The sequence below is a fragment of the Electrona antarctica genome (genome assembly GCF_951216825.1).
Source record: "Electrona antarctica genome assembly, chromosome: 3".
In the NCBI taxonomy this organism is placed as follows: domain Eukaryota; kingdom Metazoa; phylum Chordata; class Actinopteri; order Myctophiformes; family Myctophidae; genus Electrona; species Electrona antarctica.
Window position 1 is genome coordinate 26,826,217 of NC_136808.1, and position 26,356 is coordinate 26,852,572.

A 26,356-nucleotide genomic window follows, 5' to 3' on the forward strand; every position below is an offset into this window, starting at 1 on the left:
GCCCCTCCTCAAAAAAAACTCCCACACCTCAGCTGCCCCCCCCAAAACAAACCTCCCAGACCTCAGCTGCCCCCCCTCATAAAAACCTCCCAGACCTCAGCTGCCCCCCTCCTCAAAAAAAAACCTCCCAGACCTAGCTCAGCTGCCCCCCTCCTCAAAAAAACGTCCCAGACCTCAGCTGCCCCCTCCTCAAAAAAACCTCCAACACCTCAGCTGCCCCCCCCAAAAAAAAACCTCCCAGACCTCAGCTGCCCTCCTCAAAAAAAACTCCCAGACCTCAGCTGCCCCCCCCAAAAGACCTCCCAGACCTCAGCTGCCCCCCCCCCCCCCCCAAAAAAGTCCCAGACCTCAGCTGCCCCCCCTCAAAAAAACCTCCTAGACCTCAGCTGCCCCCCCCAAAAAAACCTCCCAGACCTCAGCTTCCCCCCCCCCAAAAAAAAACTCCCAGACCTCAGCTGCCCCCCCACAAAAAAGACCTCCCAGACCTCAGCTGCCCCCCCCAAAAAAGTCCCAGACCTCATCTGCCCCCCCGCAAAAAAACCTCCCAGACCTCAGCTGCCCCCCCCAAAAGAAACCTCCCAGACCTCAGCTCCCCCCTCAAAAAAACCTCCCAGACCTCAGCTGCCCCCCCCCCCCGAAACAAACCTCCCAGACCTCAGCTGCCCCCCCCTCATAAAAACCTCCCTAACCTCAGCTGCCCCCCTCCTCAAAAAAACCTCCAACACCTCAGCTGCCACCCCCCAAAAAAACCTCCCAGACCTCAGCTGCCCTCCTAAAAAAAAACTCCTAGACCTCAGCTGCCCCCCTCCTCAAAAAAACCTCCCAGACCTCAGCTGTCCCCCCCTAAAAGACCTCCCAGACCTCAGCTGCCCCCCCCCCAAAAAACATCCCAGACCTCAGCTGCCCCCCCCAAAAAAAACTCCCAGACCTCAGCTCCCCCCCAAAAAAAAACCTCCCAGACCTCAGCTGCCCCCCTCCTCAAAAAAACCTCCCAGACCTAGCTCAGCCGCCCCCCTCAAAAAAAGTCCCAGACCTCAGCTGCCCCCCTCCTCAAAAAAACCTCCCAGACCTCAGCTGCCCCCCCCCCCCAAAACAAAACCTCCCAGACCTCAGCTGCCCCCCCAAAACAAACAAAACACGTCCCAGGCAGAGCGGATGGGTGATAATCAGCGTCTTCATCAACCCTCCCCATCACTCGCTCTCTCTTCTTTCTATTGTTGAGTATAATGAGCTCTGATTGGCTGGCTGCCCGGCGTGTGTCCTGTCTGAGCCAGTGGTGGAAGGAGTACTTGTTCAGGTCTGAATGTACTTAAAGTGCCAAAAGCAGAAAGTACTCATCATGCAGGATATCGAGGTTCAACTATATGAATGCATAAACAAGTTCAGATTGGTTATTTTCAAATGGCTGAAGTGAGATGATGCATGTTCTGTAATCATAATCTAAATCTACAAATTAACGGAAGTTTTCAGATAATTGTAGTTAAAATTGTAGTTAAAATACAGTATTTGCATCTGAGATGTAGTGGAAGTAAAAGTACAGGCAATTGGAAATACTGAAACCTAACTGAAAGTGACTAATAGCTCCTATGACCAAAAGATGGTGCTAGAGAGAAAGAAGTGTGTGCGTGTGTGTGTGTGCGTGTGTGTGCGTGTGTGTGCGCACGCTCTCCCTCTCCCCGGCAGACAAAGGAAACAGAGGAACAAAGAGGCTGAGACAGATATGAAGTTGTTTTTACAAACACCTCCTGCATTATGACCAACCACATCTAACATCATGATGATATATTATATTTTTAATATAACATATAATTATGGAATATTTATGTTTTGAATGAAAATCAACAAGAGAGAAGCCAGGTGGTGTGAGCTATAAAAGGCATTGTTTCATTCTTTGGCTATTTCAAAAAATAGCAGATATACAATAGGTCTGCTATTTTTGAAAAATCGTGAACATTTTGTGTAGATATTTGAATATATATTAGAAAAGATCACACCTGTGTGAAGTGAGGGTCTAACTCATGTTGATTAGGTGATGTAATGGTGATGTAAAAACAAACAGTGACAAAACAAACATTAAATTAAATTAAATTATCTTTATTGTTAATGGCATTTCATGTTTGTTAGGGACAAGATGACGAAAAATTTCCCTTCATTGTCAATGGCGTTTTTAAGACAAGTAATTTCATGTTTGATGTTGCGCTCTGAATATATAGCTGATCTACAAGCTCACAACTACTTTCAGCATGCAACCAGGTGTAAACAATCAGCCATTATAATACGACACAATCAAGGCCCGCCAACATACATTTTAGTCAACTGTAGATTTACGGTCAACTAAAACTAGTGACAAAAATGTGACTTAAACCTAAATGACATTTCAGTCAAGACTATGACTAAAACTACTTCAAATGGGCTGTCCAAATCACCACTGTGTGTGTGTGTGTGTGTGTGTGTGTGTGTGTGTGTGTGTGTGTGTGTGTGTGTGTGTGTGTGTGTGTGTGTGTGTGTGTGTGTGTGTGTGTGTGTGTGTGTGTGTGTGTGTGTGTGTGTGTGTGTGTGTGTGTGTGTGTGTGTGTGTGTGTGTGGAGCACGCAGGGGTAAAAAGCACATGCTGTACAGATGCTAATGCCATTAGCCTGAACGGATTGCTGAGCGCAGCGATTCCCATCTCCCATTCTCCACATGTCCGACCGACACAAAGCCCACTTCTTCAACTCCAAACAAACCCCTGGCTTGTCCTGGCTATAAGGTATACAGCATGTGCGTGTGCGCACGCACACAAACATGAGTAGAGACTACGTGTGCACACGCGCACCTGTGTGTGTGTGTGTGTGTCAGTGTATGTGTGTGTGTACGTGCGCGCACCCTGCTGTGCTCCCTTGGAGATTATAGCGTTCTTAGTCATGGATCTCTTTGTTCGCTGTGCCTGTGAAACAGTGGTGTAAAGTAACTGAGTACATATACCAATACGTTTGTACTTTTACTCTTGTAACAGAGTATTTCTATTGTAATAACAGAGTATTTTTATATTGCAGTATTGATACTTTTATACTTAAGTAAAACATGTGAATAGTTTTCCCACCAACGGGTCATATTATACCTCTCTGTGTTGGCCTGTGAAGACATATCAGGTCCAGCTGGTAAAGTAAAAAGGCCTCCTTCCCTGTGTGGGGGGGGGGGGGGGGGGGGGGGGGTTCAGAGTCTTAAAATAGCTCTGGGTCGCTGGTCCCTCGGCGGAGGAAATCAACAGTCTGATATTTCGTGCTCTGGTGGAAAATACTGGGCACTTAATAATGGCCCCACCGGAGCCCCACCGGAGCCCCGCCGGAGCCCCGCCGGAGCCCCGCCGGAGCCCAGGCATCACATATCACTCACACAGGACAAACAGGATGCCACTCCGCCAATGGACCCCTCTTCTCTTCTCTTCTCTTCTCTTCTCTTCTCTTCTCTTCTCTTCTCTTCTCTTCTCTTCTCTTCTCTCCTCCTGTCTGCCCCTCTCCTCCTCTCCGTTCCTCTCACACAGACCTGCAGATGTTCTGGGGTCTATAAAGCCTGTATTTTCTTTTTTCCCAAAGTCTGAGGGAAAGAAAAGCAGCTGTTTTTGTTCATTGCTGAGTTCTTGGGTCATTGGTGTGTTGCTATTTTCAGCTTTCGCTGCACCAACATGGCCATGGTCTCCATCGCCCCCGGCCCGGCCCTGCCCGGCCCGGCCTCTAATGTGTGGCCCGAGGGGCGCTACAGCGTTGATGGATGATTGGTCGCTGTAGACAGCGGTCCAATTAAGTTGTTAAGTTGATGTCTTTCCACACATAGTAGTAACTATAAGTACATTTACTTAAAGGACCACTTCACCACTTTTCAACATCTCTTCATATAATTGGTCCTCACTAATGTTCATGATAAAACACCACCATTTTTTCCTACTCAGTCTGTGTCTCATAGGAGGGCTTTGGGCAGTTCGGACACCCGTCCACCAGTGACATCATCATTAGGCAGATTTTTTTTTAAACAAGATTTGTTTTAAAATATATTTAGATTTTTATTATCGTGAGAATGATGGCTTCAACTTTTGCATTGCAACTTTTCAGGAAAAGAAAGCCTGCCGTGTCTATTAGCTTGGATTCACCATCGATGATGTCACTGGTGGACGGGTTTCTGAACTGCCCACAGCCTTCCTATGAGACACAGACTGAGTAGGAAAAAATGGTGGTATTTTATCATGAACATTAGTTAGGACCAATTATAGGAAGAGAAGTTGAAAAGTGGTGAAGTGGTCCTTTAAGTACTGTACGTTTTACCGTAAAACACTCTCATACTTTAACTTCTACTCCACTTCTTCTCTGATCCAAATATTGTACTTTTACTCTTGTTGGAGGAGTCTTTATTTGCGTTCACATTTTACAAGAAATTCTTGAACACAAACAATAGTGGATGCGCAAACTTGGAAAACTCTACAACAAGTGCTTCAGGATACAGGTCACGGGTACAGAAAGCATCGCCTTCTCCATGGCGACTGCCAATTATTGCAGACACTGAACAGAATGTTGCCGATGCCTTAGCTCTCGGCACACACACACACACACACACACACACACACACACACACACACTGACGCTGTCTTCCCATAGTGGCTGGTTCAGCTGCCAGCCTAGAACTTTTTGGTGATTTTTTTTTTCACCACAACGTTAAACAGAACAACAAAACAAAATAAAAAAACTGTCCCCATTGACCACTTTCATTCCAAAATCGAAAAGCAATTTCAAGATGACGAAGGCGAACAACAGATCCTTTTTTTCCCCACCCGAGAGGCCCGGTGTCGGTTATTGAATACCTTTTGAAAGAACCTTGTGTTGTTTTGGTAGAGCAACAGTTTTGTTTGGGCCTTCGGGATGTGGTGTTTGGGCCCTTTCAGGAGAGACAAAACAGCCAGTAGTTCATGAAACATTCCTCCTCGCCTATCTCTCTCACACACGTCCCAGGCCTGGAACCTCCTCGTTTTAGAGGCCTTTGGTGTTGTCCTTGTTTTGTGGGTTATGACCTTTGAATTTAATGCCTGAGCAGGAAGGCCATCAAATAAAAACAAGATTTGAGTCAACTGAAATAAGTAATGGAATATGAGGGTTGAAGGACCACTTCAGCACTTTTCAACCTATCTTCATATAGTTGGTCCTCACTAACGGGTTGAATGCCAGCAATATACAGGCGTCTTTCAGGCTAGACTGGCTATGGTTAAAGTTACCTTTGAACAGCCACTGCACCGACCGCTGAGTTGGTTAAAGTTACCTTTGAACAGCCAGTGCACCGACCGCTGAGTTGGTTAAAGTTACCTTTGAACAGCCACTGCACCGACCGCTGAGTTGGTTAAAGTTACCTTTGAACAGCCAGTGCACCGACCGCTGAGTTGGTTAAAGTTACCTTTGAACAGCCACTGCACCGACCGCTGAGTTGGTTAAAGTTACCTTTGAACAGCCAGTGCACCGACCACTGAGTTGGTTAAAGTTACCTTTGAACAGCCAGTGCACCGACCACTGAGTTGGTTAAAGTTACCTTTGAACAGCCAGTGCACCGACCGCTGAGTTGGTTAAAGTTACCTTTGAACAGCCAGTGCACCGACCACTGAGTTAGTTAAAGTTACCTTTGAGCAGCCACTGCACCGACCGCTGAGTTGGTTAAAGTTACCTTTGAACAGCCAGTGCACCGACCGCTGATTTGGTTAAAGTTACCTTTGAACAGCCAGTGCACCGACCGCTGAGTTGGTTAAAGTTACCTTTGAACAGCCAGTGCACCGACCGCTGAGTTGGTTAAAGTTACCTTTGAACAGCCAGTGCACCGACCACTGAGTTGGTTAAAGTTACCTTTGAACAGCCAGTGCACCGACCGCTATGTGTAGGGTATCTGAGTCAGTAAATTACATCATTGATGTCATTATACTAACCCGGTTCGTAGTTCTGTCATGGTCGAACTATTTTTATTGTATATTTCTTTCTATATGCTTTTTTATCTATTATATTGTTGTTTTTTACTGTGATATGGATTCCCCTGAGTCTGCAATAAAGATTGAATTGAATTGATATTAGCTTGGGTTTCTGAACTGCCCATAGCCCTCCTATTATATGAAGATGATTTTAAATGATTTTAAGGTTGATTTGAAATGTAACAGTTTGACCTCGGAATGAATGAATCCCAATGCCCCGTTGACTGCCTAGATTTCACTAACCTTTGAAGAACCACCGCGTCGACATAATCGTTCCTTTCCATGAAAATCCACTTTAAAATGTTGTAATCGCTTGTCGTGGTGTTGAAGAAGAATCCAAAGTGGCGATCAACAACAAGGAGCGGAGGAGGAACGCGCCCGCTGCACACCACCGCTGCCATTGGAATGCATTGGGACTCAATTTCCCAGAACCCTTTGCATGGCGGTGCAACGGATGTTTTTTTCTGATGACGTCATCAAAACGTGTCACCTATCCCGCTCTGTCTAATTGAAACCCCATAAGTCTTAAAACGTATTCATTAAACGCGAATGAAACGATGAAAACGTAACTTGTGCAACTCGTGAATGGGAGGGAAAATGTTCTGAAAAAATTATCTGCAGTGAGATAAATAAATTATGTTTTTTTTACATTCTGATCCATGCTCAGCCCTGATTACCAATCAAACGTACTGTATTGGTTTCAGGTGCATTATGTTATACTTTAGCTGTTGAAGAATAGCAGATCTACAAGCTCGCTAGCGAGTAGTGTTGCCACTGCGTGGCCTCGGGCCATGATATTTTTGAGCGCTGCCTCCGCTCCATTACGGAGCTATGTCCGCGTCTGTCCGTCCATCCGTCCGTCTGTCCGTCCGTCCATCCGTATGTCCGTCTCTGTGTCTGTATGTCCGAGCACGGAAAGCTGCAACACCTAAAGTGGCCAGTAGGGTACAGCACAGAGTAAAGTGGCACAGAGTACACTACAGTACGAGCCCTGGGACATTCCTGGGGCTCTGGATGTCCCGGGGACCCCCACACAGACCCCCCCCAGGGACCCCCACATGGTAACCATGGCAATTCTCGACCGTTTCGGACGTACGGCAGGTAACTCCCCGGGGACCCCCCGGGGAGTTACCATGTGGGGGTCGGCCCGGGGCGGCTCGCCGGAACCGGGCCGGCACCCTGCGCGCGTTCATGGTCGTCTGGATGTTCCGGGGACCCCCGCACAGTACACTACAATACAGTACAGAGCACATGCAGTAGAGCACAGTAACTATAACAATAAATGTATAGTTGCACCGCTCAGTTCACACAGGTGTGATTTATTTTGAGGGGCAACGACAGCCATGGCTGCCTTGGACCTTCCTGCAACTCTCTCTAGCTGTACGCCTTGATAACACCTCTCTCTCTCTCTCTCTCTCTCTCTCTCTCTTTCTCTCTCGCATGCACACGCACATAATATGCACGCACGGTTAAACTCTCTCTTTCTCAGCTCACTGATCACAAATCTTGCCATGTGTAATCTGCCGTTGGTCATTTCGAAGCATATCGTCTCCCTGTGAGGCAGTGCAGTGTTGTGTCTGGGCCAGCCCCTCCCCTCGTGGTGCAGAGTGACTGCAGACCCCTAGGGGTCAGGTCTAGTGTGCAGGACAGCCCCCCCCCCCCCCGGACGGGGTCATATATCCCCCCCAGACCCTCTCCCGTGGCCCTCTATGTAAATGGATCCAGGGCTGCTGAGGATTAAGATATTGAAACGTGTGTTATTTTTATGGCCGGTGTTAAGCTGACGACTTTGGTTGTTAAAGCACAGCTCGTGATCATATGGCGTGGCAGAGGTAATGGCTTTACATGCTGGGGTGTGTGTTGTGCTGTGTTGGGTCAGCTACATGTAGCTTTACATGCTGGGGTGTGTGTTGTGGTGTGTTGTAAACAGTGTTGGGTCAGCTACATGTAGCTTAGCCTCGGAAACCCAGACGTTTTTATTTCCAGGGAGAAAAGTCTGGGACCGAGTCCACTTCAATTTGGCATAGAGTAGCGCAAACATTGCTCACAATCTGCTGATTTCTGATCGTCTGCACCTTTGTTAAATAGACGCACACACGTACACACTCCTCTCTCTCTCCTTCGCTCTAATTAATTAGTCTCATGTCCTGCAGCTGTGTCTAGTTTCTCCTGGCGGATCCTGCCGGGAGCTGCCTATGCCATAAAAAGCATCGGTGAGTTCCAATCTACAACACCCTGAGCGGCATAAACAGAGGTCTCCGTCCTATCAAATAGTAACGCTCGACGCTCATAGGACGGAAATTAATCACAGGACGGAACTTTAATGATATCATAACCGAGCACACCGCTCCACAGGCTGGGAGCGCCTGTTGGGCAACATTCGATGTAATTTCCGGTTGGGACGTCATCCAAAGTGGTCCCCCTCCATTTTAGTGGATGAGATCGAAAGTCTTAAAACGTGAATAACTCTTGATCTAAATCATTCCATCCAATTCTAAGCAAAGATTATGTTGTCGATCGCCTCGGGGGTGTTTTGGCTACATCTAGCTACTTCAGCTACATCCAGGATGGCGCCTGGTGCGTCGCTTAATGTGCTCCGTTGCTGCAAATGCCTGGGCGCTCTGATTTAATGGTCCTAAATACCCCCGGGCGTTCGGGGTGTTAACTTGCCCAACACTGGCGATGGAAGTGTGAGCCTCATTCCCAGGAAGTGGAGGCTGTGTTGAGGCGCGATGGAGCCAAACGTGTGGCACAAATTAGGAACTACTTTCTGTCACCTTCCAACAAAAAATAATCAAGACAATCCCACATGAACCTCATCCTCATGCATCAGAGTGGAAAGCAAGCGTATTGAAAAGCAATAAATACCATGCAGGGCTGACTGGAAACTGTTAAAACGGATCATGTTCTATTAAGTACAAGGCCAGTCTCGGAAATCTGCTCTCTTTTAACATCCTATGGAATTTCCCCCACATTGCAACTGGAAAGTCCCGCTTTTACACTGTGTGTGTGTGTGTGTGTGTGTGTGTGTGTGTGTGTGTGTGTGTGTGTGTGTGTGTGTGTGTGTGTGTGTGTGTGTGTGTGTGTGTGTGTGTGTGTGTGTGTGTGTGTGTGTGTGCGTGTGTGCGTCCGTGTGTGTGCGTGCGTGCGTGCGTGCGTGCGTGCGTGGAGCCTAGATGTGAACATATTGTGGACTCATTCATTGGCAGAGGAGAGAGAGCTCCACTGCTGGCCAAGTAACACACACTGATTATTATATTACTGAGAGAGAGAGAGGGAGAGGGAGAGGGAGGGAGAGGGAGGGAGGGAGGGAGAGAGAGATAGAGATGGTGGGGGAGAGAGAGAGGGAGATGGAGAGAGAAAGAGAAAGGGTGAGAGAGGGGAAGGGGGGTGCGAGAGCCGTTTGGCTGGCTGTCAGCTGCTACAGCCAGGACCTCTAAACGCTGAACAATATCTATACATCAGAATGCACTGACAGCTTTTTGGACGCGAGGAAGAGGGGAGAGAGAGCATGGCCAACAACAGAGAGAGAGAGAGAGAGAGAGAGAGAGCATTCCAGCCTAATAGGAGTAGGATTTAATCTTTTTTTTTCTTTCTGTATATTCTGAAATGGTTCACATGTGTGAAGCTGCTCCTTCTCCACCTCAGCCCCTCAGGACGCACTACCACAAAAACACAAGTTCTAGGGAGGGGTGCATCCTTCCAAACGCACATCATACTGGATGACAATACCTCATCCACAGATCACACGTTCAAAGTCGTACGATTGTTTTGCCAAACACGTTACCGCAGTGAAATTTGTTCTCCGCATTTTACCCATCTCTTGGAGCGGTGAGCCGCAGCATGCGCCGCGCTTGGGAATCATTTGATTCGTTGATTTGACCCCCCAAATCCAATCCATTGATGCTGAGTGCCAAGCAGGGACTGAACCCCCAATCCAACCCATTGATGCTGAGTGCCAAGCAGGCACTGACCCCCCAATCCAACCCATTGATGCTGAGTGTCAAGCAGGGACTGACCCCCCCAATCCAACCCATTGATGCTGAGTGCCAAGCAGGGACTGACCCCCCAATCCAACCCTTGATGCAGAGTGCCAAGCAGGGACTGACCCCCCAATCCAACCCTTGATGCAGAGTGCCAAGCAGGGACTGACCCCCCAATCCAGCCCATTGATTCAGAGTGTCAAGCAGGGACTGATTTTTTTTTAAATAATTTTGTGTTTTGAGCGTGTACAGGACACACTTGTGAACCATAATCAATTGATATTAAAATTGGCGTCAAAAGGCAAACTTGTTGCAGAGGGCGTTTGGACCGGGAGGCGACAAAAGGCGCTATCGGTGCCAAATTAGTTGATGTATTCCTTTTTTTTAATAGCGTACACAGAACTGAGAACATTTAGGCAGACTCATACTCACCGCCTTACGAGGGGCGGACAGGGCTAGGGGTTTACGTTTAACGCATTCAGGAGGACAGGGGTAAGATTAGGGACAGGTTCAGGCTTGTCTCGTTTGATTGTTAGGATGGGACAATGACGTCATCTGTGTGTGTGTGCGTGTGCATGTGTGTGCATGCGTGTGTGGCGTTCTCTTGTCAACCCAGCTCCCACTCACAAGTCCCGATGTGAGTCTGTGTCTGTCAGTCTGTCTGGACACCTTTCTGATGACTCAGGAAAGATCACAGAGTGTGTGTGTGCGCTTGTGTGAGAGAGATCAGGGTGGGGGGGTCTGATATCCTGACAGGAGGGGGAGGGGGCTGATGCAAAGCGCCCCGAGCGATGAACAAAACAGCCCATATATTCACACTGTAGTCATCCCTGCCTTTAATAAGCTGCTGGTCTGACGCACATAGACTCAGCCACGTATATAACCCCCAACCCCCCACCACCCCCATGGCGCATAACATAACCCCCCCCACGGCGCAGCATGGCTCCCTCCAGGCCGTGTGACTGAGTGGGAGAGTGAGCAACACACACCTTCTGAGTCCCGCTGACTCATCTAATATAAGGAGGAACTGAACTGGGCTTCCAATTATTGCCTCGCTCAAAATGTTGTGGGGAACGGAGCCTTATTGGAGCTTATAGATCAGGGCCGTAGTGGGCTCCAAAGTTCAACTAAGTCTTCTTGGTTTTCAGAAAACGTACGTTAGCTTTTTAGCGCTATGAGCTTGTAGATCTGCTATTTTTGAAATATGGTGAACATGGCGTGCGCAAATCTTATATCTGAATATATATTCTTCATATCTTTGCTTCTGCAGGGGGCTCCCTGGAAAAATATATTTTCAGATTGGGGTTCCGTGGCCAAATACAGATAATTCTGGGGGTCCTTGACATGAAAAAGTTTGAGCACCACCACTGAGGTTTTTCAGAAAACTGTCATGATTTGGAAGCCTTGCTTTTTTTTAGAATCGACTTCTGGCAGTACATACATTCTTGTTGCCAAACACTTCCTCTCACCTAATAAGTATAATGAGCTGCCTGGGCAGTCAGGGATGTGTTGTTGGTTGAATTTGGGATGATATTCTGTCTATTTAGAGCCAGACAGCCTTGTATTGTATTGTACTCTGGCTTTTGGCTGGCTTGAGAATGTGTGGAGTAATGATGTCACTGTCCTGAGGCTGGCCATTATTAGTCGTGCTTGGGAGTCTGTTGAGCGCGAGGAGGACCAGTCCATTGAGGGGACTTTTCCCTGGGATTTCTACTAGCCTCGTGTAGCCAGCCAGGCTTCATCTGCCGCTGCAGTGCGCATTGCCGCAGGCAGATTAAGTCTGGCTCCTCTCAATGGTGGGAGGACTTCACGACCAAAGTGGTGACGAGCCAGCCAGATCCGTCTGGAACCCAGCAGGGTATAACTAGCCTCGGAAACCCAGACGTTTTTATTTCCAGGGAGGGAAGAAAAAAAATAGTCTGGGTCCGAGTCCACTTCAATTCGGCATAGAGTAGCGCAAACGTCGGTCCCTCTCTGCTGATTTCTGATCGTCTGCACCTTTGTTAAATTGACGCACACACACGTACATACACGTACACACACACACACACACACACACTCTTCTCTCTGTCGCTCTAATTAATTAGTCTCATGTCCTGCAGCTGCGTCTAGTTTCTGCCTATGCCATAGAAAGCAAAGGTCAGTTCCAGTCTAGGTTATAACCAACCAGGGCCAAGTATGCAAACATGGGGCGGGACATTCTAGGAAAAAAAATCTAATACCCAGAGGGACAAAATATCCATGCAGTGATATTAGTATCGCTATATATTTAAGTCCTGACCAGTGTTGGGCATTGTTACTTTTGTAAGTAACGTCGTTAAATTACTGGATTACTGCCCATGAAACTAATCCTGTTAAATTACAAATTACCGTCTGAGAAAATGTATTTAATAGATTATTTGTACGTTATTTTCCGTTACCCGACAATTACAATTTTTTTAATGCTTGCGCAAGTTGGTTACATTGTATTAGGCTACTGCCTACCGTCATTGCGCCGCATTATCACGGCCCTAATTAACTATGGTTAAAAACGAGAATGATACACACCATGAACTGACCATAGACAATATCCCCTTTACAGCTCTCTCTTTATTAACAAATATAATTCGCCACAATCGCCCGCCTATACACATACAGTAGGACTGGACAGAAAGAGAGTGCACAGAGTACAGACAATATGCCATACTAATGAGGCTGTTGCGCTGCGCTCTGATGCCATCTCCACGCCGCGCACCGTGGCACATGAACAACAACAACACCACCACCACCCTGGCCTGGACCCACGACCCACGTATGAACTAGATAGTTTATAAGAAATGGCACAGCGGCCATCCTTGCAGGCAGTGACAGTAACAGAATGAGAATCCTGTAGGCTGTAACCTGTTATTTTGGGGGCGGGGCATCAACAACAGACAACAGATGATGAATGTTACTATGAAACTTAAACAATTCATTAACTAGTACTCACCTAATGACGCCGCCACGGAGGATATACCATGTTCAAGTGTTTAGCCTACATTGTTTAAAGGTGGCCTTACACTAGCCGATAATCGGGCATTTTTGACGCTCGGGGGGTGTCCGACTCAATCGGGCACCCCCCGCGCGCGATCGGGATCGACCCGATCAACATCAAGAATGTTTGATATTTGCTCGGCCCCGCTCCGATTATCCTGTAGTGTGTGGTGCTGTCAGATTTCAAATGCCCGATTATCGGCTAGTGTAAGGCCACCTTTAGTCATAGACGCATGCGGTTTTTATGAACTTTGGCTAAAAGCATGTTATTATTATTCCACTACCACAATTTACAATTTTACAATTTAGGCATTTAGCAGACGCTCTTAATCCAGAGCGACTTACATTAAGCAATAACAAAAAGCATGGCATACATCACATGTATAAAAAGTAGTTATCATGAATCATGCGTAAACTAAGAACGTAACAGTGGAGTATCTATGTAAACTATACATACTATACTATATAATATATTATACATGTGTACTATAAAGTGCTATGACTACATAAAGTGCAATTCTAGAGCTGTCTACATAACAAGCTATAAGTCTGTTTAAAATACTATCTAAGTCTACATAATGTGCTATCTAAGGGGCTAGGCTAGGGCAAGTGCTACGGGCCATGGTGGAGTCTGAAGAGGTGGGTTTTCAGACTACGGCGGAAGATTACCACCGGCACTTCTAGTCGGCGAGACCTGACTGTCATGGCAGCTGGCTACAACCGAAACAACTTCCTCTTCCTCTTCAAAATAAAAGCTACTTGTAACAATACTTTTATTTCTTAAGTGAACTTACAGGATGTAGTAGACTTGGGAAGATAAATCACACAGAAGGCAGGAGAAATAGACTCCGCGGGCAGTCGGGGCTTTATTATTTTTAAATGAACAGGGACACATTATAGTAACAGGATTACTTTTTTGGAAATGTAACTAAGTAACTAACTACTAAATTGCAAAACTAACTCGTTATTTATTCTGTTACTGATTTGTAACCCGCAGCACGGGTGATTTGTAACCCGCAGCACGGGTGATTTGTAACCCGCAGCACGGGTGATTTGTAACCCGCAGCACGGGTGATTTGTAACCCACAGCACGGGTCAGGCTAAAGGCCTATTCATAGTCTGGATTTTCGGTGGTGAGGTGACCACCGCTCCGGTGGTGAGCTGACCACAGCTGAAATAATGTTGAGCGGTGGTGAGTAAAAACAGAGAGAAGGGCTGGAGCGGTGGCGGTGGTTTGCTCTTCACCGCGGCTCGTGACGTCATGTTGTAGTTCGGTGGTCACTCCACCACCGAAAATCCAGACTATGTATGAACCTTAACAGGAGGTCTGACTTAAGGGCAGTGGCCACCAAGATTCGGCGACGATAACATTAGCGTTACATTAGAATCCACTGGTGGGATCATTAGCTTTTTTTTTTATTGGAACACAGTTCTTATTTGATGGAATATATACAAAGTCTGTGGTCATTCAGAACGGGAAAGGAAAATTACGACCCAAAATGGGTCTCTCTCTCTCTCTCTCTCTCTATCTCTCTCTCTCTCTCTCTCTCTCTCCATCTCTCTTTGCTACTACTACAGTTTACTTGTTCTCTCTCTCTGTCTCGCTGTGTCTCTGTCTCTCTATCTTTCTAATGTGACTCCTTGTCATCATCTCTCTCTCTCTCCCTCTCTCGCTCGCCCCGGCTGTGTTGAGTCACTCTCTCTCGTCTCTCTCCCTCCCACAACTTGACAGTCAGCTGACGACTGGCCTTTTATCACAGCTCTCAGAGCAGCTGTCTTCCTGGACGGTCTGCCTGCCCTGACACGCACACACACACACACACACACACGCACGCACGCACGCACGCACGCACGCACGCACACACACGCGCATACACACACCTCCCTCTCTCCAACAATCTCTCTTAGCATTCATTGCACCCGCAACGTTGAAATAGAATTTGTCGAGACAGGTTAGATCACAGCACCGCACAGATTATTAGATAGCTAATTAGACCAACATCCAACAACTCCAGAGGGTGTGTGCGCGTGTGTGCACGTGCGTGCGTGTGCATAAACACCACAGTGCACACACACACAGTATGTTCGTTGTGCTTTCTGATTGATCATTAATTGATTAATACAATAGAATAGAGATTGCTCAGAATGCAAAGACACCTTTTTTGGGACTGTTCGACAATCTCAAAATTCTGGTCCTCTATTTCCAAAGAGATTAAATCTCATTTATAAATTTGAAATTTAAAAAGAAACCGTCTTTCTGCTCAGCCTTCCAGACCTGAGACCAGACGGACCATGTCCCTCAACCTATATCTGTCTAACGTTGTGCTTTTTCAAACATGATTAGTTCTGGTCTCCACTTTCATTTAGTTCTACTGGATCTCTTCTCCACTAGTCCCTCCCTGACATTTAGTTCTACTGGATCTCTTCTCCACTAGTCCCTCCCTAACATTTAGTTCTACTGGATCTCTTCTCCACTAGTCCCTCCACTTTCATTTAGTTCTACTGGATCTCTTCTCCAAGAGTCCCTCCCGAACAGTCTTAGTTTTTCTGTTGACGAAATTGTCAATATATTTAGTCTTGGTTTTAGTTTATTTAGTTTTCGTCAGTGAAAAAAGGTAGTCGACGAACATTGTTCGCCATAGTTTTAGTCCACAAAATCGACACTGACACAGCTGAGAGAGAGAGAGAGAGAGAGAGAGAGGGAGAGTTTTATTTATATAAGCAGACGAGCTGCCAACTGTACTTGTGGTTTGGAGGAAATGTCTTCAGGCTTGAGTCATCCCTTAGCTCTGTGCACGAACACGACCAGGCCTTGTCCCCAAGGGTGTGTGTGTGTGTGTGTGCGTGTGCGTGTGTGCGTGTGCGTGCGTGTGCGTGTGCATGCGCGCACACCTCCTCAGACCTATTGGTGGGGTCTTTATTAGACATCTTGAGTAGACGTGTCGGTGTTGAGTTGGTCGGAAATGTCCGTCGACTACCTTCCACGTGCTACGTCCATCCGGGGAAACTCCCCCCCGTCAGGTGAAAAGAAGCAGCGACACCCATCAAGGCACCGCCAAAATGCATTGTATTTGACAAAATCAACTAGTAGTTAAATTACATAAAATTCAACTTTTTAATTTGTTTTGTGTTTTTTGAGCTCCCCTGTGTATTTTCTATCCCCACAACTATGCAATTTTGAACAATCAGGATTTCTCATCATATTGGGGCTTTTATGGAAATTGCTCTCAGGAACAGCTCAACTGTTTGGGTCATATGCGTGGTCATTGGTATCACCCTACTTTGTATAATTCCTCCATCTCTTCAGTCTTCAGTTCCAAATTTGCATTTCCACTTTGTTTACAATGTCCGCCATTGTTGATTTTCCAAGCTGGCATGGAATGGAAACAAGCCTGGTTTTTATCTAGCATCAGTATTATAATGACTCAAATATTAAATAATCTGCATATCAGCGCGCCCCACCACCTCAGGACATTGTGGTACTGCAGCAAAAACAGCTTCAGAAGCAAAAAAAATAAATGCCATGGACTGTTTTTTTTAATTGAAACCTTTATTTCAGGGGAATCCAATTGAGACCAAGTCTCTTTTTCAATGGCACCCTGTATACAAACAAAGAACAAATACAGCAATGCTTTTACATACATGACAAACACACAAATAGATATAATACAAAAACACACATACACCAGAAAACAGAAACAGAATCAGAATCAAAAACACATATTACAAAAAGCAGGTGCATACGCCTTCTTCTAGTGTGAGGTAAGTTCAAAATCTTTTAAAAATATCATATGAAACAAGGACATCCAGCTTCAACTTGTTTTGACAGATATTCCATAGACGTGGAGCATGCACCCTGAAGGCAGTATCTCCCAATTTAGGTTTTTGGTACCTTCAACAGAAGCCTATCTTGAGATCTGGTACCATAACTTGAGGTATTGGGTTCTAGCAGCTTTGTCAAATACAGGGGTAGTTTTCCAAGTAGTGCTTTGTAAGTGAACAGGGTAGCATGTTGTTTCCTTCTAAGTGACAGTGAAGACCATTCTACTGATGTGTATAGCGTGCAGTGATGGGTTCTGTAACTTGCTCCTGTGATAAAGCGAAGTGCACTGTGGTAGATTTAATCCAGGGGTTTTAAAATGCTGTCAGTAGCATGCATATATAAAATATCTCCATAATCAAATATCGTCATGATTGTTGCTTGAATTATCCTCTTTCTATTTTCAGCATGATCTATTACGGTAGAGGAAGCCAATTTTAGGTTTAATTTTCTTTGAAAGATTTGTTACGTGTGTTTTGAAAGAAAAATCCTCATCTAGCCAGATCCCTAGGTACTTGTAAGATGAGACCCGCTCAATTTGTGCCCCCCTCAGCGACAGTATGGGGTCACCTGTTTCCATTTTTGTTTTATTTGAAAACAACATATATTTTGTCTTGCCTACATTTAGGGAGAGCTTAAGATCCGCTAGTGCTCGCTGAATAATATTAAAAGCAGCCTGAAGGTTAGCTATAGCTTGGCTACTGGATGGAGCAGAGGTATAAATAATTGTGTCATCCGCATATAAATGAGTTTTACAGTTCATAATATTATTTGATATTTCATTAATATAAATGGTAAATAATATGGGTCCAAGTATGGATCCTTGGGGGACTCCTTTTTTTATATCTAAAAAGTTGGATTTAACGTCTCCAACCTTGATATGATTGGTTATATCGGAGTGGTGATTGAGGCTCAAGCCATTAGAAATAAGTTTTAGGGACATAAACAATAAACAATATGATATTAAATGTTAAACTTAAAATTCATGTCTAAGCTCCTTTAAAGTAATACTAAAACATTGCAGGTGACAAATGTGTCTTTTTAGTCAAAATACTATGACTGAAAAGTGCTGACTTTCTTTTTTTTATTTTCTTCTTTTTTAATGTTTTTTTTTGTGGCTTTCGCCTTTATTTTATATTTTTTTATGGAGGGACAGACAGTAGGCTGACAGGAAATGGGGAGAGAGATGGGGGGATGACATGCAGTAAAGGCCGTCGGGATCGGGAGTCGAACCCGCGGCACACTGCCAGACTGGATTACCAGCCAAGGTGCCTGGACCGCTGAGCCACGGCCCAGGCCAAGTGCTGACTTTCTATGGAATAATGCTGACGGGATGTCGTAAACCAGAGGTTCCTGAAAGTGGGGGTCCTTGAGGGAGTTCCAGGGGGTCCCCAGCTAAATGATAATTTGGAACCAAATGGACCCTCACAGGTCCATTTGGTTCCATTTGTGCACTCTGAGTTAAATTAACATAGGTTTTTAGAATATAAATTGGGGTCACAGAGATAGAAATGCAGTTATGTCAAACTGGGGGGTCCTTGACATGAAAACGGTTCACAGTGACTGCCGTACAAATGGGGGTCCGCAGGTTGATAAACGTCAATTTGGGGGTCCTTGACATGAATAAGTGTACTGCCGTAAACCATTCAGAAAGAACTCTCTGTGTCTCCACTCACACAAAATGTCTGCGGTCGTGTACGTTCATAAGCCCCCCCCCCCCCCCCCCATAAGTGATGCGCGGCAGCAGCAGCTAATGCTGTCAATGCTTTTTTTTTTTGGTGGGGGGGGTGAAGGGGGGGGGTTCCTTTTAGTTGTATTGTTCTTTGTTGGCGTGCAAGGCCTCGGGGGGAGGGGGGGGATCGAGTCACCTTAGATTAATTACAGTGTCAGGTTACACTGTCCGGTCTGCTCCACGCCAGCAGCCAACCAGCTCTCTGCCGTGTGTGTGTGTGTGTGTGTGTGTGTGTGTGTGTGTGTGTGTGTGTGTGTGTGTGTGTGTGTGTGTGTGTGTGTGTGTGTGTGTGTGTGTGTGTGTGTGTGTGTGTGTGTGTGTGTGTGTGTGTGTGTGTGTGTGTGTGTGTGTGTGTGTGTGTGTGTGTGTGTGTGTTTCGAAGTGTTACACCAAACTAAAAATGACTTCTCTTAGTGCTACTCCTATTGTACTACTGGATCTCAATTGTTGTCATTGTTGATACAATTGTCAATATATTTCGTTTTAGTCATCATATTATATTTAGTTTTAGTCCTCATAGCTCAGAGTAAGATTTGACGTATTGAGATACACAAAGAAGGAGGTATAGGACCCGATACATTTTTCACTAAACGTCTTCCTACTCCTTTTTAGAACACAAACATAAGTCAAGGATTATGTGAGGGGTTTTGTTGGCACTATTTCTGTATTTTGATTTACTCCTTTGTGTTTTCCTCATATTTTAATACTTTCGAAAAATATATATAAATGAAAAAAACGTTTCTGTCAGTGAGACAAAATGAACACGGTTGCCACACCAGGGCGTGTTAAAGATGCAGTTGTCTGTCTGTCTGTCTGTCTGTCTGTCTGTCTGTCTGTCTGTCTGTCTGTCTGTCTGTTGCGCTGCCTGCCTGCCTGCCTGCCTGCCTGCCTGCCTGCCTGCCTGCCTGCCTGCCTGCCTGCCTGCCTGCCTGTCTGTAGAGTGTTTACATCCAGCCAACTGTCAATCAAATCTAATCAAAGCTTTTCCTGTTTGGTTTGAAAACAGCCCGTGGCTGTTCAGAGAACCTCCACCTGACCCTCACTAACCCAGGACGGTTCAGAGAACCTCCACCTGACCCACACTAACCCTATACGGCTATATGGTTTTGAGAAACCGCTGAACCCCATGTGACGTTTTTCAATGCCACGGCAAGCTTCATATTTCATGTTCATGTTTTGATCAAGGTGTGCTGTCATGCTCGTTTGAGCACGGGTAGAGAGCCTGCTTGTAGATCACTTGGTCGGAACTAATCAGATACACTACGATACAATACACATTATACCAGTGGTTCACAAACTTGTTCATGTCAAGGTCCCCCAACATGACATTTATCAGCCTGCGGACCCCCATTGGTACGGCTCTAGCACTTTCAACCGTTTTCATTTCAAGGACCCCCAGTTTGACATGCATTAAGCTACGGGCGCCCCATTTTAACAGCATCTCTGGGACCCCCAATGTATATTGTTAAATCAATGTTAACTCTGAGAGTGTACAAATGGAACCAAATGGACCGGACCCTATTGTACACTCTCTGAGTTACAGACCCATAAGGGTCCATTTGGTTCCTAACTATCATTTAGCTGGGGACCCCCTGGAACTCCCTCAAGGACCCCTGGGGGTCCCCGGACCTGGATATATAATTTATATATTCAGTTTTATAAGACACAGTACATTATATAATTATAATTTATATAGTTTTATAAGACAGAGTACAATACAACTGATTTGGCTGAAAATGCCCTGGGAAGCCATTATGTTTATGTTCAAGCCATTCTTTTGAATAAAATTGCTTTTGTGTTGTTTTAGTTTTAGTCTAGTTGTAGTCGACTAAATATAGTTGATGATTTCTCGCGACTAAATCTACACTTGATCTTGTCGACTGAAATGCATTTTGCCGCGCCTTGGCGTGCGTCGTAAAAGTCAAATGAGTTTACAGAAGGTCCTATAAAGTGACAATGTCATCCAGTGGTGCCGTGGATGATAACGTTACTTACAGGAGGTGACCAGTGTTGTTTTTGGCAGCAAATTTAGTTAGTCCAGTTTTAGTTGACTAAATATCATAAGATTTTAGTCGACTAAATCTACAGTTGATTTAGTCAACTAAAATGTATTTTGGCGGGCCTTGATGCCGTCGTAATGACTGTTTTTACACTTGCTGAAATTATAGCCGATCTGAAAATCTACAAGCTCTACAAGCTCTACAAGCTCTACAAGCTCTACAAGCTCACAACGCGTTGCAGCGCAACACGTTGTGAGCTTGTAGATCGGCTATTTTCAGAATGCAACCAAGTGTAAAATGACTTATAGTGGATCTCTTGTCCACTAGTCCCTTTTTTAGTCTTTTTTATTTGCTGACGAAATTGTCAGTATATTTAGTCTTATCTAGTTTCCATTTAGTTTTCGTCAGTGAAAAAAGTTGGTCGACGACATTTTTCGTCTTAGTTTTAGTCGACGAAAACAACACTGGAGGTGACCTGAGACAAACACATGTTTGAGAAGCACTGACACAGACACAGAGAAGCACTGACACAGACAGGGGAGCCCGTCGGCCATCTGGGTTTGGACATGCTCTACTTTCTGTGGTTGTAGACCAACCAATTCTACTCTGAAAGTCACAGGCATTGTCCCATTTTATGGCCGTCACTTTAAGGAAGATAAATGTACCCAACTAACTTTATTTTCTCCATCCAAGGTCTAGAAACAATGTTTCTCTTAGAAAGGAAAAGTCAGTGGAAAGAAAGTAAACAGTGGAGTTGGGAATACATTCGACTGTATTCCAAACTTGGGATTACTTTTATCATGATAAAAAAACACATGTGGTACCTTTTGATCAGTGGACCAAAGATTAACAGATGTATCGAGGGTCTAGAGGACTAGTTAGAGATGTATCGAGGGTCTAGAGGACTAGTTAGAGATGTATCAGGGGTCTAGAGGACTAGTTAGAGATGTATCGGGGGTGTAGAGGACTTGTTAGTGACGTTTCATCCATTGTTTCAGGTATCGGGGGTCTACAGGACTAGTTAGTGACGTTTCATCCATTGTTTCAGGTATCGGGGGTCTAGAGGACTAGTTAATGACGTTTCATCCATTGTTTCAGGTATCGGGGGTCTAGAGGACTAGTTAATGATGCTTCCTCCATTGTTTCAGGTATCGGGGTCTAGAGGACTAGTTAATGATGCTTCCTCCATTGTTTCAGGTATCGGGGGTCTAGAGGACTAGTTAATGACGTTTCATCCATTGTTTCAGGTATCGGGGGTCTAGAGGACTTGTTAGTGACGTTGCATCCATTGTTTCAGGTATCGGGGGTCTAGAGGACTAGTTAATGACGTTTCATCCATTGTTTCAGGTATCGGGGGTCTAGAGGACTAGTTAGTGACGTTTCATCCATTGTTTCAGGTATCGGGGGTCTAGAGGACTAGTTAATGATGCTTCCTCCGTTGTTTCAGGTATCGGGGTCTAGAGGACTAGTTAATGATGCTTCCTCCATTGTTTCAGGTATCGGGGGTCTAGAGGACTAGTTAATGACGTTTCATCCATTGTTTCAGGTATCGGGGGTCTAGAGGACTTGTTAGTGACGTTGCATCCATTGTTTCAGGTATTGGGGGTCTAGAGGACTAGTTAATGACGTTTCATCCATTGTTTCAGGTATCGGGGGTCTAGAGGACTAGTTAGTGACGTTTCATCCATTGTTTCAGGTATTGGGGGTCTAGAGGACTAGTTAATGGCGTTTCATCCATTGTTTCAGGTATCGGGGGTCTAGAGGACTAGTTAATGATGCTTCCTCCATTGTTTCAGGTATCGGGGTCTAGAGGACTAGTTAATGATGCTTCCTCCATTGTTTCAGGTATCGGGGGTCTAGAGGGCTAGTTAATGACGTTTCATCCATTGTTTCAGGTATCGGGGGTCTAGAGGACTTGTTAGTGACGTTTCATCCATTGTTTCAGGTATCGGGGGTCTAGAGGACTAGTTAATGATGCTTCCTCCATTGTTTCAGGTATCGGGGGTCTAGAGGACTAGTTAATGACGTTGCATCCATTGTTTCAGGTATCGGGGGTCTAGAGGACTTGTTACTGACGTTTCATCCATTGTTTCAGGTATCGGGGTCTAGAGGACTAGTTAATGATGCTTCCTCCATTGTTTCAGGTATCGGGGGTCTAGAGGACTAGTTAATGATGCTTCATCCATTGTTTCAGGTATCGGGGGTCTAGAGGACTAGTTAATGATGCTTCCTCCATTGTTTCAGGTATCGGGGGTCTAGAGGACTAGTTAATGATGTTTCATCCATTGTTTCAGGTATCGGGGGTCTAGAGGACTAGTTAATGACGTTTCATCCATTGTTTCAGGTATCGGGGGTCTAGAGGACTAGTTAATGACGTTTCATCCATTGTTTCAGGTATCGGGGGTCTAGAGGACTAGTTAATGACGCTTCATCCATTGTTTCAGGTATCGGGGGTCTAGAGGACTAGTTAATGACGTTTCATCCATTGTTTCAGGTATAGGGGGTCTAGAGGACTAGTTAATGACGTTTCATCCATTGTTTCAGGTATCGGGGGTCTAGAGGACTAGTTAATGATGCTTCCTCCATTGTTTCAGGTATCGGGGGTCTAGAGGACTAGTTAATGATGCTTCCTCCATTGTTTCAGGTATCGGGGGTCTAGAGGACTAGTTAATGACGTTTCATCCATTGTTTCAGGTATCGGGGGTCTAGAGGACTAGTTAGTGACGTTTCATCCATTGTTTCAGGTATCGGGGGTCTAGAGGACTAGTTAGTGACGTTTTATCCATTGTTTCAGGTATCGGGGGTCTAGAGGACTATGTGCTGAAGTCGGCCACCCTCTCCACCTCCCCCGCCTGTCCTCCCTTCACGCCCCTCCACTTCGAGGCCACCCCCATCGTGCGCGTTGCCATCGAACCCAAACACCCAAGTGAGTGAGACACACATCTTATCTTATCTTAAGTGAGTTATACACGCCAGACACCGCTTGTGTAAATGAAAAGATGCGTTCTGTACAGATATTGTACACCTTGTGCATGATGAAATGTTGGGTTGTCGGTTGGTTTTTAACACAACAGATGCCGCCAGCATCTTTCAAAATAAAGGCGCCTAGAGTGCCAGCAGATATGGCAGATTTTACCCCCCCCTTTACGTTCCCCCCAAAACCGGGAGGCATACTGTTCCATTCTTACCTCGACGCAGGTCACGCTAAAGTCTCTCTAGAAGCGTTAATATTCCAAACGAGAGGCATGCTGAAGTCAGAAATTAAGACAGAACATTGTCCTTCTGGTCAAAACCATGGAGAGCTCCCTAGATTAGGAGTTACGAGACAGTCTTTCTGAGCCGTAAACAAGGAAATAAACGGCAGCGCGCATGTGCGAAACAGCAAGGAATACACTGCGGAAGGAGAGGACAACCAATTATTTATATATATATATATATATATATATATATATATATCAATACAAAAATGTTAGTAAAGAACATATGAAAAGTCCTAAGAAATCCCAGTTGTGGAACATATTGAAAAATGATAAAATAATTAAAATGAAATGCTTAACAACACTCCTTGGCTAAAAAACATATCCACTTAGCCAAATGTGATAACCATCACATTTGTGATGACGGCTATGGCTGTTTTACCCCAAGGATTGTTTTTTCGTGGAAAACTCCCTAGTTTGACACGTCAAATGCTACTCAAATCAGAATTACATTTTGGGGATGTTGCCTTAGGCCTATAATCCCTATAATAATAATAATAATAATAATAATAATAATAATAATAATAATAATAATAATAATAATAATAATAATAATAATAATAATATATAATAGGTTGTCACCTATTTATAATTTTTCAATATGTTCCACCAGTACCACTGGGATTTCTTAGGACTTTTGATATGTTGTTACTAACATATTTATGAAACCGAAAACGTAGAAATAGTTTCTGTTTGTTTGGGTTAACCACAACACAATGCCTCTACAGCACTATAAATATTGGAGTCTTGTTTTGCACACAAAATAAACAAGCATCAAGGTTCAGTTCAGTACATTACATGTTGTGTGTGTGTGTGCGTGTGTAGGTGAGATGCCCAAGCTGGTGCGAGGCATGCGTCTCCTCAACCAGGCTGATCCGTGTGCCGAGGTTCTGATCCAGGAGACAGGAGAACATGTCCTGGTCACGGCCGGAGAGGTCCACCTGCAACGCTGTCTGGATGACCTACGAGACAGGTACCTGTCTGTCTGTCTGTCTGTCTGTCTGTCTGTCTGTCTGTCTGTCTGTCTGTCTGTCTGTCTGTCTGTCTGTCTGTCTGTCTGTCTGTCTGTCTGTCTGTCTGACAACATGTAAGAAAGGTGAGTGTGTGTCCCTCGTGTCTCTCTCTCTTTATGATAAATGGTAAACGGTGCATTTATATAGCACCTTTATCCAAGGCTCTTCACACAGATTGTGCTTTACATTCATCCATTCACACACACATTCACACACCTTTACATAGATTTTGCATTACATTCACCCATTCACACACACATTCACACACCTTTACGTAGATTGTGCATTACATTCACCCATTCACACACACATTCACACACCTTTACAGAGACTGTGCATTCCATTCACACACACATTCACACACCTTTACATAGATTGTGCATTACATTCACCCATTCACACACACATTCACACACCTTTACGTAGATTGTGCATTACATTCACCCATTCACACACACATTCACACACCTTTACATATATTGTGCATTACATTCACCCATTCACACACACATTCACACACCTTTACGTAGATTGTGCATTACATTCACCCATTCACACACACACACACACACACATTCACACACCGATGCCGGTGGAAACCATGCAAGGCACCAACCTGCTCATCGGGACCAATTAGGGGTTCAGAGTCTTGACTCAGGTGCGATGGTCTGGAAGATTGGAGATGGGACGGGGTCGAGAGGACAGGTGATAGGTCTTGACTTTTTATTGGGGGTACTGGGGGCACTGGGGGTACTGGGAGCATTGTGGGTACTGGGGCATTGGGGGCATTGGGGGGCAAAGAAGGCCGCATCTGTAGTTCTCATTGATTCAACAGTGAATATGTGCGTGTATCACTCTTACAAATTGTCTTGTGCCTTATAGTATATGCAAACATGATTTATCTGATTTCCAAATTTAAATTCTATCCTAGGCATTCAATCTAATGATCTGTGATAAACGGCTAGACGCCATGCCGTCGCGCCTGTAGACGCCATGCCGCCACGCCTGCTGTGTTCCAATCTCTGCAGCATCATTATGCTGTTGACTGCTGTGTCTCTCTGTCCGTCTCTCTGGGCTCCTTAATGAGATGACGGCAGACTGACCAGTTAAACAGGCCAGTGTTTCTGCAGGCAATCAGACTTGTTCAGCCACACAGATTGCTGTACAGAATGGAAAAAAGAATGACAACACATCAACACGCCGGTTTAACAGTTGCCATACACTGCGCAAAAAGCATGGAATACGGATGTGTATATAACAGGAAACTCCCGTTTACAACATGAAAAGTTGAATCATACACACTCTCAATGTCACTCTCTCTGTCACAGCCTAGGCACGCACACACACACACACACACCTCTACAGTATCTCATTTCATACTATCGGCAGACCCCACTATGATCGATAGTCTAGCTACGGTGCAGGATGACCATTCAAACTAAATGATGAAGCGCTCTTTCATAGCTCTGCATTCTGCCAAGGTTTGTGTGGAGAATAAATGGATGCAGTTCATTTCTCCTGAGTGAGGAATGGGGTGGCCTTATTCTCTGCCCTTCTCCTCAAGG

The 26,356-nt window shown here is 45.2% G+C and overlaps 1 protein-coding gene across 2 annotated transcripts in view; it reads left to right on the forward strand.

The window, feature by feature from the left end:
• Positions 1-26,356, forward strand: part of efl1 (elongation factor like GTPase 1) — a 130,871-nt gene that overhangs the window by 66,840 nt on the left and 37,675 nt on the right. For both annotated transcript variants that reach the window (XM_079497105.1, XM_079497106.1), the window contains exons 16-17: positions 23,316-23,447; positions 24,604-24,751. In XM_079497105.1, the coding sequence (XP_079353231.1) occupies positions 23,316-23,447; positions 24,604-24,751 (280 nt within the window). The remainder of the gene's footprint in view (positions 1-23,315; positions 23,448-24,603; positions 24,752-26,356) is intronic.